Raw genomic sequence first — 18,358 nt, 5'->3', positions numbered from 1 at the left:
TCAGCATGGAGCATGTTCAAACCATTCAAGGCTTTATACACCTCAATCAGATCACCACGCAGGTGCCTAGTCTCCAGACACTGTTATTTGCACAATTGAAGCCTTTCTTCGTGAGAGCAACGTTTTTTTGCATCAATTAACTAATCTCATTGCCCTTCTCTGTACTCGTTCCAGCAGCTCTACATCCTTCTTGAAATGAGGCCTCCAGGCCTGTATACAGTACTCAAGGTGAGGCCTGACCATTGCCTTATACAAGGGGATAATCACCTCATTATCCCTGTTAGAAAAATTCCTGTATATCATTGACAAGACACCATGAGCTACTCTTGCAGACTGAGTGCACTGCTCAGAAAACTTCATATCTGCCTGCACAATTACCCCCAGGTCCTTTTCACTCTCTACCACTGTCAGTGTAGTACCATACAGTTGATACATTACTCTTGGGTTACTGCTTCCCATATGCAGTACTTTACATTTATCAATGTTAAACTTTATTTGCCACCTCTCAGCCTGTCTGCTCAACTTTTCTAGATCCTGTTGAAGCAGTGTAATGTCATTAGTGTCATTAACAACCCTGCCAACCTTTGTACTGTCTGCAAACTTAGACATTAAGCCTGATATACCATCATCAATATCATTAATAAATACAGAAAACACAATTGATCCAACACTGAACCCTGGGGGACTCACTAATAACATTAGTCCACGAAGAGCAGTGTCCATTGATTACCACTCTGTCTTCTCCCACACCACCATCCCTTTATCCATAGCAGCAATTTGCCTCCATGCCATACTGCTCCAATTTGTGCAGCAGTCTTCCATGTGCAAAAGCCTTTCTAAGATCCAAATATATGATATCAAAATTATTCTTTGCATGCAGTGCCTTTGTGACTATATCATAATATCCAATCAAATTGGTCAGACATGACTTCCCCTTAACAAACAGATGCTGTGTCTGATCTATAACTGAAGTCTTGTCTAGATGATCTTGTCATGCTTCTTTAACCAGTGCCTCCATTAATTTCCTTGGAACAGAAATTAAACTAACAGGTCTGTAATTACTTGTGTTGCCCTTTGATCCTCCTTTGTGGATTGGGGTCACATTTGCACATCTCCAGTCCATGGGTACGTGCCCTGAGTCCAAGGAGGCTCTCATAATTGTGGCTGAGGGTTTGATTACTTCCTTCGCTGCCTCCTTTAATATAACTGGATAGATTTCATCAACCCCCAGGTGCCTTCCTTATGTTTATCTAGCTTACTGTCAGAGTTTAATACACCTCTGGCATTCCCCCTCCCTGAATAACTCCTCATGTGTGAATGTAGATGCAAAATAGTCATTTAGTTTGTTAGCTACCTGAGTACGATCATCAACAGTTGCACCATTGATATCAAGTGGACAAATCTGATTGATCCCCTTCCTTCTAGAGTTTGCATAAGTAAAGAACTCTTTGCTGTGTTTCTTTGCATCCCTTGCCAAAGATTTCTCGTAATCTGCCTTTGCCTGCCTAACCTCCTTTGTAACTTGGTTACAGAATAACTTCTATCTATCATAGGCTTCTGTGTCGTGTGTTAATTTATATGTATCTCGTTCATTTTTCTTCTCTGTCATATGTCTCATTAGTTCATCTGACATCCATTTAGGCCTAAATCTTGAACAATATTTCTTAGTTGGTATGAAAAACCTAGTAGCTTCCAAGATTAATTCTTTGAATGCTTCCCATTTTGAATTTGCTGTTGGTAACATCATCAGTTGGTACCACTGTATAGAATTTAAATACTGTCTCAGACCACCATAGTCACCTTTACGAAAGTAAAAACCATTCCCTTAATCCCTGATGGTAGTTACCTCTTTGAGTAAATCCCACTTCAGCACACTGTGATCACTGCCACCTAGTGGTTCCTTTATCTGCAAATTCTTAATTCATGAAGAATCACTACTGATGATCAGATCAAGAGTATTACTCCATCTGGTTGCCTCCCAAACATGCTGATGAAGAAAACAATCATCCAATAAATCCACAAAAGCCTTGCTAGTGTGTGAGTGACCAACCCAAAAATTCCAGTCAATTTTTGGAAATTTAAATCCCCCATTATAAGAGATTCTGATTTACTGGCCCACTCTATTTCTCTGGACAATTGCTCATTATACTCATCAGATTCATTAGGCCTATAACACACACCTACTCTCATTTTTCCTTTCCCAGTGCTTATGTCACACCAAACAGACTCAACATTGCATTGTCCACCCACATCAATTGGATACACTTCCTTAGATGTTATGTGTTTCTTAACTAACAGCATAACCCCTCCTCCCTTCCTGTCCTGTCTATCCTTTCTCTACACATTGTATTCCCCAAATTCCAATTCTACACTACTTATGTCTGTGTGACACCATGTCTCTGATATCCCAATAATATCTGCCTTTGATGTCTTGACTAGCACTTCAAGCTCATCAAATTTATTAACTATACTCCTTGCATTGGTGTACATGCAAGTATATATGCACCTGTTTCTACTCTTAGTTACCCTAACACAGCCCATACATTTACTTGTTCCACTATAACTTCCAGCAGTCCTGGAAAACCACCTTGCTTTCCAGACTGCTGCTCAATTGTATTTCATCTCTGCCAGTGGCTACTGTTAATGTATTAGTCCATGTATCCCCCCCAAGCTAGCAGTTTTCCAACCCGCATAACTCTGCCTCGATAATATCAGCAAATATTCTTGCACCCTTTCTATTTAAGTGTATCCCATCCCTGTAGAAGCATTCTCTCCTGTTAACAAGCACAGACCAGGCTGAAAAAAATTCTACCACTTGAGCCTTGCACAATCTCTCCAGGGCCGAATTGATCAACAAGGCTCTCATCATATACTCTCTCCTATTGTGTCTGGGCAGAATTGCAGACACTTTCAAATTGAACCCTAACTCGTGGCTTTTTTTTCAACATTGACCCGTACTTATTAAGTAATTCCGCCAGTCTCCTACTCTTAATATCATTAGTGCCAACATGTAGAACAATGTCACCTTTGTGTCCTTAAAAGATGATATCTACTGTACATCATCAACCTTTGCTCCCAGCAGACATACCCTGGTCCTGTTGCACCTATCTCTTTTGCACAATATGTTTCCTGTTTCCCTGACAGTGCCGACCGGGCTAGCCGAGTGGGTAAAATACCGCCCAGCAACCCAAAGGTCGCGGGTTCGATTCCCGCCTCGGGCTTGGATCAAAGTACTGCAAAAACCTTGGGAGGTGCAATATGGCCACAGAAGCCGATGCGCCAACAACTACCAAATCAAATCAATCATGTTTCCCTGACAGTAGAGTCACCAACAACAACTAGTTCCTTTGCAACCAGAGCATTCTGACTTGGGAGTTGCCGCTGTGTTGTGTGCTGTTCAAGTGCAAGCTCTGGCATTTATGTGGGCAGCTGAGAGCTTGATGGGCCTCTCAATTAATATTTTTTGAAATATTATTTATTAATACTGAAAAACCTAACAAACATCCAATTATGTACGAATTAATGTGACTTTTGTGACCGAACTTCTTAAGCAAGTCTCTCAACATCAGGTGAGAATGCCGTAATTTTCATCTTTAAACATGCTGAGAGACTCTTGTTGTTCAGTCGGTTTCTTGATTTATTTCTAAGGTGGGTTTATGTTTAACTCCCCTCTAGTCACAATAAGTCAGGGGTTGTCAACCTTTTTTGAGCGAAGTGTAAAGAGCCATTTTTGATTTAATATATATATATATATATATATATATATATATATATAAAAAAAGGAATCCAAAGAGTTGCACCTCAGCTCAAGCTGGGATGAGGAGGGGAAAATTTTTTTAAGAAATGGAATAGAGTGGGAAGGTGTTTTATTTAAAAAATATATTTTTTGAAATATTATTTATTAATACTAAAAAAACGTAACAAACATCTAATTAGGTACGAATAAATGTGACTTTTGCTGCTGAACTTCTTCAGCAAGTCTCTCAACATCAGGCGAGTATGCCGTAATTTTCATCTTAAACATGCTGAAAGACTCTTGTTGTTCCGACAGTTTCATGATTTATTTTTAATATAGTTCATGCTTGAAAATATTTGCTCACAGACATATGTCTCTTGTTGTACATGTGGCTAAAAGTTAAAAAGCTGCAGTTATATGTTCAAAGAGCCGCATGCAGCTCATGAGTTGCAGGTTGCCGACCGACCCCTGGTATAGTCAATACCAATCTTCCTATAAAAACATTGATTGTAATATGAATTTCAATTCTGACCAAGTGTCTGATATCCAATTTTTATACATATTAATACAAATAGTATATTTAATCAACTTGTACTCATATATACAGGGTGTTTCAGTTAAACGTTTCAGAACTTCTAAGAGGGGTAGGGTACATCCTGACAACTCGAAATCATATAGCAATGTGGGGTCGGAAATGCTTTCCTGAAGCGGTGTTGTACACAGAAGCACCATAAAGAAAAGAGACCGTAAGTGAGAAATCGTTTTAATAATACATGAAAAGAAGCAAAAGGTACATGGATTAAAGTAAGTGTTCGAAGTTTCTTCCACGGGCTACAATGCACGCCTCACATCTCCGACGCATGGACATCCGAACATTCTGGAATACTCCAGGCGAATTTCGAATTTCTTCAGCAGCTACTGCGATTCTTGCAACCAGCTCCTCAGCATTGTCAACAGGGTGTCATAAACTAGCGATTTATCACAGATGTAGGATAGATGTGCGGAAATTTGCCTTTAGCCAGCGGGTGGTTGGTGGGTGGAACAGACTTCCATCCCTTGTCGTGGAAGTTGATAGCCTAAATAAGTTTAAGGCTCAGCTGGACAGGTATTTCGAACGAACAGAGGGGTGAAGTGGAAGTGGTTATTTTTATTTATTTATGTTACTTTTTTTTTTTTTTTTTTTTTTTTTTTTGGCTGATGCTGCATAAGCTTGCTTTCTTGCATCAAATGCCTCTACTAATGCTAATGCTAATGCTAATTTCATATGACCCCAGAAATAAAAATCAAGACATGATAGGTTGGGTGACCGAGCAGGCCAATGCACGGGACCACCACGTCCGATCCACTGTTGACCAAATGTGACATCCAGGTAGTTACGAACATCTCGCTATAATGGGCAGGGGCTCCATCGTGTTGGAACCACATTGTCTGTTGCGTCGATGCAGAAATCTGTTCATCTCTCAAAAGTTGTGGCAATACTTGCTGCAGAAAGATCAAGTAGATAGGTCCGGTTAGACCTATCTACTTGATAATCCATGTACCTACGGTAATCTATGTACCTTTTGCTTCTTTTCATGTATTATTAAAACGATTTCTCACTTACGGCCTCTTTTCTTTATGGTGCTTCTGTGTACAACACCGCTTCAGGAAAGCATTTCCGACCCCACATTGCTATATGATTTCGAGTTGTCAGGATGTACCCTACCTCTCTTAGAAGTTCTGAAACGTTTAACTGAAACACCCTGTATAAAGAACTGTAATAAAGTTTAGAAATTTCTTACTTCGATGAGTCTTCTTAATTTCTAACAGGATTCAGACTAAATACTTACACTATATTTTCAGTTAAAGAGGAAAGCAATGCTTTATTCACAATTGTGGCAGATGTAGCAAACTGTTGTGTGGGGGTCCCAGTGCAATTTTTTTTTCCCCTGTGGGTCCTGGTGCATTGATGTGTTTGCTACTACACCACAAGGTCTGCATCTTGTGATGTTGTATACCAACCCCAAAATCTCCCCAAAAATACTCTTCTGCATCTGGAAGGGCATTTTTGGGGAGGCTATGTTGGACTTCTTTTAGGGAGAGACTGAAGGTTGTGTTGCCTTTTTTGTATACTGTATCTATCCAGAGAGGTTTGTTTAACTGCCCTCTAGTCACTTTAAATTACTCTGCAGTAAGCATTTGCATCAAATATCATGTTAATCTTGATACTGCTTTCCAAGTTGGGATCATTTTCTTCTGCTTTGTTGTCATGACACTTTGTGATGAACTCTCTTGAACAGTTATTATTATTATTAGCCATATGGCACATGGAATCCTGAGGCTTATGCTGCACCAGCCAAAAAAAAATTTCTGAATTGCCCAGAGAGGGAGGGAGGGAGGGAGGGAGGGAGGGAGAGAGAGAGAGAGAGAGAGAGAGAGAGAGAGAGAGAGAGAGAGAGAGAGAGAGAGAGAGAGAGAGAGAGAGAGAGAGAGAGAGAGAGAGAAGTAGAAGGGTAATCACCAAGAAAAAGAAATGATGATATCCAGCTCAGGACTCTGGGTGTGCCAAGCCCATACTCACCAGATGTGAGCCCCTGGGTTCATCTGACTTTCCTTACTTCTCTAGGAAGACAAAGTTTTCATTAGTGTCCTGGCAATGAGAGGGAAGTAGTTCCAGAACTTTTAACTGCAAGTTGATTAGGCATCTCTGGAACATCAGCAGTTATTTTTCCAATTTGGTCTTCACATTCTAGGAAATGAAGAACAGTTTCTAGCCACAGTTTTATCCAAGCCATTGAGGTTGGAATTCTTTAACTCTCTTCCAAGAGGCTCCAGTATTTTTCACTGCATCCATCATGTTGAATCCTTTTCAAAATTCTTTCATAGTTCTGTCCTGGCCTACCACTTTGATAGTGTTGGCACAGGTTCTTCTCATTTAATACCTATGGAGGTAACTTGGTTCAGTAATTAACAATTTACTGTCTGTAAGAAAGCTTCCTACAATCTAGTCTAAAATTCTTCTCCTATAATTTGAATATATGTTCCCTAGTTCTAGTATCATTTATAACACGCAAATTTCATTTTTAATTTATTTTACTATTCCCCTCTCAGAGCCTTATAAACCTCTTTCAAATCCCCTCTCATTAGCAACCCAGTTACCAAACTCTGTAACTCATATATTCAATCTTTATGGACTGCCCCTTCTCTGTCACAAGCACCAAAAAGCTATTAGCTCAGATATTTCTAAAAACAACACAAAAATAGATTATAATAAAAGATTCTTGGAACATAGTGCAACAACTGCAACTGACCTACAACCGATGTTTTTCGTAGTATATTTATGTTGCAGTTACCATAAACTGGCTTTTTTTTTTATGTAAAAGTAAATTAACAAGTCAGCACTATCTTTCTATGACATCTTATGATATCACTATGATCTCACTATGACATCTTAGGATATCACTATGATCTCGCTATGACATCTTATAATATCATATCATAAGATGTCATATCATCATGTTGATGTCAATTTTATTGTTATATATCCATAAATATTTTTAATGCCCAGTTGCAAAATGTAGAAAGCAACCCTTTTACATTTTGAAATGAGTTCAATTAGAAGTGCTTTAGTATTATTATTATTATTATTATTATTATTAATAGCCATATGGTGCAAGGAAGCCTGAGGCTAATGTTGCACCAGGGGGGGAAAAATTCCCAAGTTGCCCTGAGAGAGAGAGAGAGAGAGAGAGAGAGTTTGATTTGATTAAAAATCCAGCTGATATCCAGCTCAGGATGATGATATCCAGCTCAGGACCCTGGGTGTGCCAAGCCCATACTCACCAGATGTGAGCCCCCAGGGTTAAATGCTAACATTAATCAGATACCTTTGAATGTATACAGTGAGACCAACTGCAAATTCTAAATAGGAAGCATTCAAGGAAGTAATCATGGATGCTACTGTGCTTTTCATACTAAATAAGAAATACTGTTCAAGGTTTAGGCCTAAATGTGTGTCAGATGAACTAATGATACTCGTGACAGAGAAGAAAAATGCATGTGATGCACATAAATTATCAGGCGACACAGAAGCATATAATAGATATAAGCTAGTCTGTAATCAAGTCACAAAGGAAGTTAGGCAAGTGAAGGCAGATTACAAGAAATCTTTGGCAAAGGACGCTAAGAAAAACAGCAAGGGCTTCTTTAATTATATAAACTCTAGAAGGAGAGTCACATTGGTCCACTTGATATCGATGGTTCTATTGTTTATGATGCTGCTCAGACAGCTGACAATCTGAATGAGTATTTTGCATCTACATTCACACCTGACTAGTTATTAAAGGGGAAAATGCCAGTTTATCAAACTATAACAAGGTGCTTAATGATTTTGTAATAACTGAGAGCAAAGTGGAGGAGAAATTGTTGAAGTTAAACATAAGAAAGGCACCTGGGGTGGATGGGATCTATCCAGTTATATGAAAGGATGCAGCAAAGAAAGTAAGCAAACCCTTAGCCATAATTATGAGAGCATTCTTGGACTCAGAGGAAGAACCCACAGACTGGTTGTTGAAATATATCCTCAATTCACAAAGGGGTATCTAACAGTGACACGAGTAATTACAGACCAGTTAGTTTAACTTCTGTTCCTGGAAAATAATGGACTCACTGGTTAAAGATGCATTGCATCACATCATCTAGACAAGACTACTGTAATAATTCAGACAGAGCATGGATTTAAGGGAAAGTCTTGTCTGACAAATTTCACTGGATACTATGATATGGTTACAAAGGAACTGGATGCAAAAAATAATTTTGATTTCAGGAAAGCTTTTGATGTTCATGGAAGACTACTGTACAAATTGGAGCAGTTTGGTATTAAGGGCAAGTTGCTACAATGAATAAAAGGGTGGTTGAGTGGGAGAAGAATTGTGGTAATCAGTGGATGCTGCTCTTCGTGAACTAATGTTATTAGTAGAGTCCTCCAGGGTTCGGTGTTGGCCCCACTGTTGTTTTGTATATTCATCAATGATATTGATGAAGGTATATGAGGCTTAATGTCGAAGTTTGCAGATGATACAAAGGTTTGCAGGGTTGTTACTGACAGTAATGGCAGTGTGCTTCTGTAACAGAAACTAGAAAATTTGGGGACATGGGCTGAGAAGTGGCAACTGATGTTTAAAATTGACAAATGTAAAGTACTGCATATGGGTAGAAGTAACTCTAGAGAAATGTATCAACTGTGTGGTACTACACTTAGGGTTGTAGAAAATTAAAAAGACATTGGAGTAATTGTGCAGTCAGATATTAAATTTTCTGAGCAGTGCAGACAGGCTGCCAGAGCAGGTCATCGGGTATTGCCAATGATATACAGGAATTTTGCTAGTAGGGAAAAGCAAGTGATTATCCCTTTGTATCAGGCCTTCGCCTTGAGTACTGCGTACAGGTCTGGAGGCCTCATTTTAGAAAGGATGCAAAGTTGCTTGAGTGTGTATAGCGAATGACAAGATCGGTGAGTGGAAAGAAAGGGTGGTCTTACCAAGAAAGGCTTTAATTCTGAAAATTGCAGCATCTGGAGACTAGGCACTCTTGTGAGGTAATCTAATTGAGGTGTATAAGGCCTTGAATGGGCTCAGCAGAGTCAGTTCTGATGGGATTCTTCCTCTTGCTCAGATTACAAACCTGAGGTGGCATAGATTCAATTTCAGGAAAGACAGTTATAAAATAGATGTGCAAAAATTTGCCTTTAGCCAGCGGGTAGTTGATTGCTGGAACAAACTTCCATCTGTGGTTGCGGGAGTTGATAGCTTAAATAAATTCAAGGAGGAACTGGACAAATGTTTTTTTTAGTCTGTTGGTACATTGCTTTCTTGCTACTACTAATGCCAAGAAAAAATGTTTTTGTTCTGTATTTTGTTTCTTAACTTTTCCATGGCACTTTAATTATGTGTGAATAGATCTTCCCCCTCCCTCACATGTATCTTCAGAGTTTTAATCCTTATTGTTGATTATCAGTAGGTTTCAAAATGGTGAAATGTTGGCTCCTATGTGATTTATCTTACATAGGATGAAGTAAGATCATAGAATGGTGAAAAGTTGATTACCCTATAAACTAAATATGGATGACTATCCATTCTATAGGAAACTCTAATATTCAGGTAAAATTATTTTTTTGTGTAGAAGAATAATTGTCCCTCCAGCTCATTCTACTAAATTCATTCTGCATAAATTTAACAGTTTATGGCAACACACAAGTTAGTGCAAACACATCGTATTAGTACACAGTTAAACTCTGAATTAGCAAAAATATGCGAAGGCGGCATCGTTTAGTTATATCTCATATTTTGAATGCCTTCACAATGAGTTGCCATGATATCGCGCTACTTCAAATATGTAAAGCTTCACCAAAGGAGAAGACTGTTGTTACTTATTCTCAGTGCATACCACCACCCATACGGCACTGTTTCAGGGCTATTTGGCGCTTCTTCGGTGGGTGAGTAGGTACCCTAGTACCTACTCACTGATGACAAAACAGTTATGAAGTATAACTCCACAATATGAGAGATGCCTGATGTATCACTCATTATCTGCTGAGAATAAGTAACAACAGTCTTCTCCTTTGGTGAAGTGTTACTTATTCGAAGTAGTGCAATATCATGGCAACTCATTCTGAAGGTATTCACAGTATGAGATATAACTAAACGATGCCTCCTTTGCATATTTTTGCTAATTCAGAGTTTAGCTGCATGCTAATATGATGCGTTTGCATTAACTTGTATGTTGTCTAAATCTCTCGCAGCCTGAGGCTAAAGCCCTTAATGTATTTCAGTTTATGGCATTAACAGTTCAAATTGGTATTGATTTTGTTTATGCTCCTAAGCCCTAAAAATATAGGTAAGTCCCGGTTGGGAGGAAGGAACCTGTATTCCTTGGAATAATGACTATTGCAGTATGTTTACAGCCTTCTCCTCCATTCCTGTACTGAATTTGGCAATTAGTGTATTGTTTATAAAAACAGATCAAGATCATGGTGAAGATATTGTACATGTAATTTTCTTTCTTGAAGTTTGACTGTACATACATTTTGTTTTGCTGTGTATGGAAAATATAAAGTACTTTCTCAAATTGAGATCCCTTAAAATTGAGATTGCATACCTCAGAGCTTCTTTTTTTGACGAATAAAAACTAATTCAAAGACATGTATAATTAAATAAGCCACATTTGCCAGTTAACACTTTGAAAAGTTATGCATTAGATGGTTGAAATATATCTGTAGGATTGTGGCAATAAAGTCATGTTGTTTGTAGAGTGAATCAATTTAAAAATCATTGTGAACAGTGTTTTTCCTATGATAATGAAAATGGAAAAGAAAGTCTCAATAATCCAAGCTAAATGTGAGATCATAGCAAACTTGGATTATACAATATGATAAGATAAAAAATGTAACTTGTAATTTTATTTGTTATAATTTGAAAAAAACCTATGAACTAATCAAAAGAAATTATAATGAAATTAGTTTACGAAATAACATATGCCAATCAGGGTTATTGCTGAGAAGGCCCTCCAATTACTATACAGCAGTATTAATTAGAAGTAGATAGCAAAGCATCTAATTAATTTAGAGGAGGTACATTACTTAAGTTAAAGAAACTTTGCTATCCACTTGTCATTATGAAATAACATTAAAATATTCAAAAGTAACATAAAAATGCATATTTTTCTCGTACTTTATTTTCGTAACAATTTATACCATTAAAATGTTTCAAAAATTTTAAAACTAGTGTTTAAATAGTTTTTAATGAAAACACAAACTTAGTTTACATGTTTTTGTTTTGATACCTACAAATATAAGAAGTTATTATATTGATATAACTTCTGCATTTTGCTGGGGATAACAGCAGATTAAGGTGAACCCAAATTTACAAAGCTCAGGTTATTGAGATGATGCTATTGTAATTCCCTTTGTCTTTGGAATGGTGAGGGGGGGTGGGAATGCACATTAAATAATGGGTTTTTATTTTGTGTTGTTTTAATTTACAGGAACTATTGATTGTAAGGTTTCAACCCGCTAATGATGAAGAAAAAGAAACATATTTATCATTCTACACTTACTTAAATAGCCGTAAGCGATATGGTGTTGTTGGAAATACCTCAAAAATGATTAAAGATTTTTACATTCTTCCTCTGGCATCTCACAGCCCTGTACCTACTGTTCTAATGCCATTTGATGGACCAGGTTAGTTATATAATATCCATTTAGTCTGTTTGCTTTATTGGATAAATCATTTGTGAATTTCCTCTTATCACAGTTAATTTCCACTTATTTATTTATAAAAATATGTATACACTATATATATATTTTTATTATATTTATAATTATATTAATTTTAAAATATAAATATATTTTTATTTAAAAAGTGAATTTATAAAACTCTGTTAAGAGTTTTATAAATTTGTATGTGTTTTTAATTCTTTTTAGAGAGATTGGTATGTGGCCTTTTGTGATTGTTCTTTCAAAGTCAATCTCAGGTTATCTTACTCTTGGCACAGGTACAGAACTGCTCCCAGTCCTTTGTCAGTCCACATATACATACAGACCAATTACTTATATCCAACCCACTCAATTTTCCATAGAAAGGGCCATGTCCTGTCCAGATTTGCAGTCAGGATGGCGTTTCTAGTTATAAACCCTTTTTTTCAGAATTGTGCCATCTTTCTTGCCAAATATTGACCAGGAGACCCCAAACACATTTCTTTTCTTCTTTATAACTAAAATTAAGTTGAGTTGCAATTGATAACCTTTCATGTGGTAGACCTTGCCTTATGGGGAACCACACGGACTAGTAGGCAAGATTCAGATCCAGTGGCAGCCAACCACTTAGCACCTGTAAGGCATCTTTTGATACTGTTTTGCATGCTCTCATCATTTGCAATAGCATTGTTCATTGTATCACAAATATTTTTCCTTTTGTATGGTAGTGTCCAGTGATATGTGCACCCCTTAGCTAACATTTGGCAGTAAAACACGTCCTTTCAGTAATAAGATTTTTACATTCTTAAGTTCTTTTTTTTTTTTCTGTTGACACAGTTAGTTTATGGTTAGCACACCAGTCTCTGAGCTCAGAACTCCAACTCCGGTCATGATTGTCTTTCTACCAGCATGACCAATTCGTCAGCATATGCAATCATTTTAATATTCAGATAGCTTCTCACCAACCAGTCATTGAGCAGCAAGGTCCACATAATCAGACCGAGCTGATAGCATCTATTCAATTATACAAAAATGCAACATCAAAAGAGATTAAGCAAGCCTTTAGCCACAATTATAAGAGCATCCTTTAATTCAGCTGCTTTCCCTAGAGACTAAACTAAGGTTATGTTTGCATAAAACTGCCAAAAATCATAGAAATAAAGATTTAATCAGGGCTAAAGACTAAATGGGAATGTATTAAAAAATCTTCAGGAGAGTACAGCTATCACAGTCTTATCTGGGATATACAATGTTTCAAACCTCTGTATCCATCTATTCAATTTAAAAATGAATGGCCTAGAGATGAGATGCTATGTATAAAGGCTTCATATTACATTAAAAAAGATTTATACCTTAACCTTTTTACATTTTGTGCTTAAGCTAGCATATAAATATGAATTACCATTTAAAACATTTCAAATATGGATCATGACTGTCTTCAGACATCCTGAAAGCAATTTTACAAGGCCATAATCAATTTAAACACTTGCACAGTACTGCAAGTTATCGTAATATACCAATTAAAGAATTACAGAGAGATTTCATCATAACTCCAGTTGATAAAGCATCAAATAATTTTGCAATATTTGGTAAAAAAAAATTCTGTGACACCACACTAAAATGAAATAGATAATAGTTATACCTACAGCTTAAATAAAATTGGTGCCAATGTCATCATGAAAAACTAATGGCATTGTATAAAAAGCTGAATTTTGTGCCCATGGAAACATAAGTTTTTGGAAATTTTTACTGTCTTTTTTGAATAATTAACACATTAAATTGTGTTTTACAAATAGTTTAAATAGTCTTAATCACATCTGTTAGCTAATTTTAAAATTTAGCTAGTGATTTTGTAAGTTATGACTTACTGTTCCTACCCTTATTGTATCACCATTTTTGTGCGAATATTATAGCACATAATGAGTAGCGCAGAGAGATAGTAGGGATTTAATTGTGATAAGTAAGTAACTTGAAAGTTCTAATTTCAAGGCAGGTCTGATTTAGGGAGATCTGATTGCAGTGTTTAAAACCTGGAATGAATTGAGTAAGCTAAATGTTAATGATATTCTTCCGCTTGCTGAGACTACACAAGTGTTGGCATAAATTCAAGTTGAGGAAGGATGGTTACAGGATAGATGTGTGGAAGTTTGCCTTCAGCCAGTGTGTGGTTGATTGTTGGAACAGGTTTCCATCTGTTGTAGAAGTAGATGGGTTGAATAAATTCAAGGGAGAACTAGACAAATTCTTGGAGGGTATGGATGGATAAAATATGTTTTTTTTTTTTTTTTTTTTTGTTTTTTTTTACTGATGCTACGTACGCTTGCTTTCTTGCATCATTTGCCATTACTACTACTACTGCTACAAATTTAAGTATATGACTACCAACTCAAACTGTTCTGTCATTTAAAAAATAAATTTAAAGATAATTTTAACCTTTGTGTTCTAAACAATTATAAATGATGGAATGCATGCATACAACCAAGAAAAAGGGATACTTATGTATAGAGGGATAAAAAGAGGTACTTGACTTAACTTATTTCTACATTATTATGAATGAGCTATACCTGACTAACAACTTATCATCAAGTATAATAGCCTTTCTGTATATTGATGATTTACTCACAATTGATATTGATTTTAGAAATATATCTAAATTAATTTATTGTAAAGAACTTAAGCTTAGTATTGAAAACATAGCTACAGAAAATGCCAATTTTTAGATCTAATTCTTCTATGAAATATTGAACTGTATGACAAAAGGCAGGATTTTGATTTCAGAATATATTATCTAATATATAGGAACATTTCCATTAAGGTTTATAGAAATATTATGATTATGCAAATAACCAAAATAGCCAGAATTTGCTACAGTGAAATCTCATTTAATACAGCACTTAATAATTACTCAATAAATTATGTGACAACAAATTTCCAGTCAGTTTCACAAAACAAATTATAAACAAATTTCTAATCATAATAAAAAATTTATAAATTTGTATACTATGATTGATAGTGGTAAACCACCTTTTATCAGTTGGGCCACATGGATTGCTTTTGAATAATTTTTTATGTTCATAACTGTTATAGACAATGTTTAATTTCTTTCAGTTTATCAGTACTTCTGTAATCCCTCTTGCCATAATTTCTGCCTTTATTCTAGTATTTTTAGTACTATGGTATGAGTCTAGGAAAATTTACTGCCAGCAATTTACCGCTGCGTCAGTTTATCGCATTTTACCGTCTAGAAGCAATGAGATGTGTTTGGTCAAATCATAAAAAGTTATTTAAGTTTCTGCCTTAAGCTATGATTAGTATATTTTTGGAATTCTATGAACTATGAGGGAATAGTATGGAAATAAAAAAAAACACATGTATGGAAATATGTAATTTAATAGGTAGATTATGTATTTTAATAGTTATATGTATCACAAACAGTAAAAATCCATTATTTGAACAATATAACAATTGGTTAATTTTAAAATAAACTAATTATAACATTAGGTATGTCATAGTACACTGCAAAAATTCAAAATGAATGTTTATCCAATCTTCAGAATCAGTCACGTAGTAGTAGTAGTAGTAGTAGTAGTAGTGGCACTTGATGCAAGAAAGCAAGTGTAGGAGCTTATGCAGCATCAGCCAAAAAAAAAAAAAAAAAAAATCACACCATACCCTCCAATTGCCTGTCCAGTTCCTCCTTAAATTTATTTAACCTATCAACTTCCACAACGACAGATGGAAGTTTGTTCCAGCAATTAACCACCCGCTGGCTAAAGGCAAATTTCCCCACATCTATTCTACATCTATCCTTTCTTAATTTGAACTTATGTCCCCGTAGGTTCGTATTCTGAACAAGTGGGAGGATCCCATCAGAATTCAGCATGCTCAACCCATTCAAGGCCTTATAGACCTCAATCAGATCACCGCGCAGGTGCCTAGTCTCCAGCCACTGCAATTTGCAGAACTTAAGCCTCTCTTGGTAAGAGGATCCCTTCATTCCCCTCACCAATCGTGTTGCTCTTCTCTGTACACGCTCAAGCAAATCTACATCCTTCCTAAAATGAGGCCTCCAGACCTGTACGCAGTACTCAAGGCGTGGCCTGACCATTGCCTTATACAGAGGGACAATCACCTCCTTTTCCCTGCTAGCAAAATTCCTATATATCATTGACAAAACCCCATGACCTGCCCTAGCAGCCTGTCTACATTGCTCAGAAAACTTCATATCTGACTGCACAATTACTCCCAGGTCTTTTTCATTTTCTACCACCTTAAGTGTAGTACCACACAGTTGGTACGTTTCTCTGGGGTTACTTCTACCCATATGCAGTACTTTGCATTTGTCAAGGTTAAACTTCAGTTGCCACTTCTTAGCCCATCTGCCCAAATTATCTAGATCCTGTTGCAGTAGCACACTGCCATTACTGTCATTAACAACCCTGCCAACCTTCGTGTCATCTGCAAACTTCGACATTAAGCCTGATATACCTTCATCAGTATCATTGATAAATATACAAAACAACAGTGGCCTCAACACCGAACCCTGTGGGACTCCACTAATAACATTAGTCCACGAAGAGCAGCACCCATTGATTACCACCCTCTGTCTTCTCCCACTTAACCATCCTTTTATCCATTGTAACAACTTACCCTTAATACCATTCTGCTCCAATTTGTACAGTAGTCTTCCATGCGCAACAGTGTCAAAAGCTTTCCTGAAATCCAAGTATATGATATCAAAATTATTTTTTGCATCCAGTTCCTTTGTGACCACATCATAATAACCAATCAAATTTGTCAGACAAGACTTTCCCTTAACAAACCCATGCTGTGTCTGAATTATTGCTGCAGTCTTGTCTAGATGATCCTGCAATGCATCTTTAACCAGTGACTCCATTATTTTACCCGGAACAGAAGTTAAACTAACTGGTCTGTAATTATTCGTGTCACCCTTCGAACCTCCTTTGTGAATTGGGGATACATTTGCACATCTCCAGTCCGTGGGAACCTCCCCTGAATCCAAGGATGCTCTCATAATTATGGCTAAGGGTTTGCTTAGTTGCTTTGCCGCCTCCTTTAATATAACTGGATAGATCCCATCCGCCCCAGGTGCCTTTCTTATGTTTAACTTCAACAATTTCTCCTCCACTTTGCTCTCAGTTATTACAAAATCATTAAGCACACTGCTACAATTTGATAACCTTCTTCCATTTTCAAACTGTAATGATTCCTCACGTGTGAATGTAGATGCAAAATACTCATTCAGTTTGTTTGCTATCTGAGCAGGATCATCAACAGTCGAACCATCGATGTCAAGTGGACCAATCATATTCAGCCCCTTCCTTTTAGAGTTTATATAAGTAAAGAAATCCTTGCTGTTTTTCTTAGCATCTTTTGCCAAAGATTTCTCGTAATCCGCCTTTGCCTGCCGAACTTCCTTTGTGACCTGATTACAGACTAGCTTATATCTGCTACAGGCTTCTGCGTCGCCTGATAATTTATATGCATCCCATGCATTTTTCTTCTCTGTCACGAGTCTCATTAGTTCATTTGATAACCATTTAGGCCTAAACCTTGAACAATATTTCTTCATCGGTATGAAAAGTCTAGTAGCTTCCACGATTAATTCCTTGAATGCTTCCCACTTAGAATTTACTGTTTGTAACATCGTCAGTCGATCCCACTGTACAGAATTTAAAAACTGTCTGAGACCACTGTACTCCCCTTTACGGAAGCAAAAACCCTTTCCTTTACCCCTGACGGTAGTTACCTCTTTGAGTAAATCCCACTTCAGCACACTGTGATCACTGCCACCTAGTGGTTCCTTTATCTGCAAATTCTTAATACACGAATGATCACTGCTGATAACCAGATCAAGAGTATTACTTTCTCTGGTTGCCTCTCGAACATGCTGCTGCAGAAAACAATCATCCAATAAATCCACAAAAGTCTGACTAGTGTGTGAGTGACCAACCCACAAGTTCCAGTCAATATCTGGGAAGTTAAAATCCCCCATTATAAGACATTCTGATTTACTGGCCCACTCTATTTCTCTGTACAATTGTTCATTGTACTCATTCGAGTCATTAGGCCTATAACACACTCCTACTCTTATTTTTGCTTTTGCAGTGCTTATGTCACACCAAACTGACTCAACAGTGCACTGTCCATCTATATCAACTGGATGCACTTCTTTTGATTTTATGTTTTTCTTAATTAACAGCACGTTGGGATAATTAATTACTAAGAAACTGTAATATTTACAACACGGTATGTAAATTATTAATAAGAAATATTATGCACTGTACCTCTTAGATAATCAACAATATCACCCCATTCATCATACGCACTAAGCCTTTTAATTCGTTCATCACAATCATATACTTCTTTTT

General features: G+C 36.8%; 1 protein-coding gene across 5 annotated transcripts in view; it reads left to right on the top strand.

The window, feature by feature from the left end:
- The window catches only part of pps (protein partner of snf), a 656,065-nt gene that overhangs the window by 601,301 nt on the left and 36,406 nt on the right, over positions 1 to 18,358 (top strand). For all 5 annotated transcript variants that reach the window (XM_090386465.1, XM_090386467.1, XM_090386466.1 and 2 more), the window contains one exon: positions 11,756 to 11,951. In XM_090386465.1, the coding sequence (XP_090242591.1) occupies positions 11,756 to 11,951 (196 nt within the window). The remainder of the gene's footprint in view (positions 1 to 11,755; positions 11,952 to 18,358) is intronic.

This window comes from Mastigoproctus giganteus, chromosome 12 (genome assembly GCF_048544385.1).
Source record: "Mastigoproctus giganteus isolate SK-2022 chromosome 12, ASM4854438v1, whole genome shotgun sequence".
Taxonomy (NCBI): domain Eukaryota; kingdom Metazoa; phylum Arthropoda; class Arachnida; order Uropygi; family Thelyphonidae; genus Mastigoproctus; species Mastigoproctus giganteus.
The sequence above is the reverse complement of the archived record's forward strand: the minus strand, read 5'-3'. Positions and strand labels throughout refer to the sequence as shown.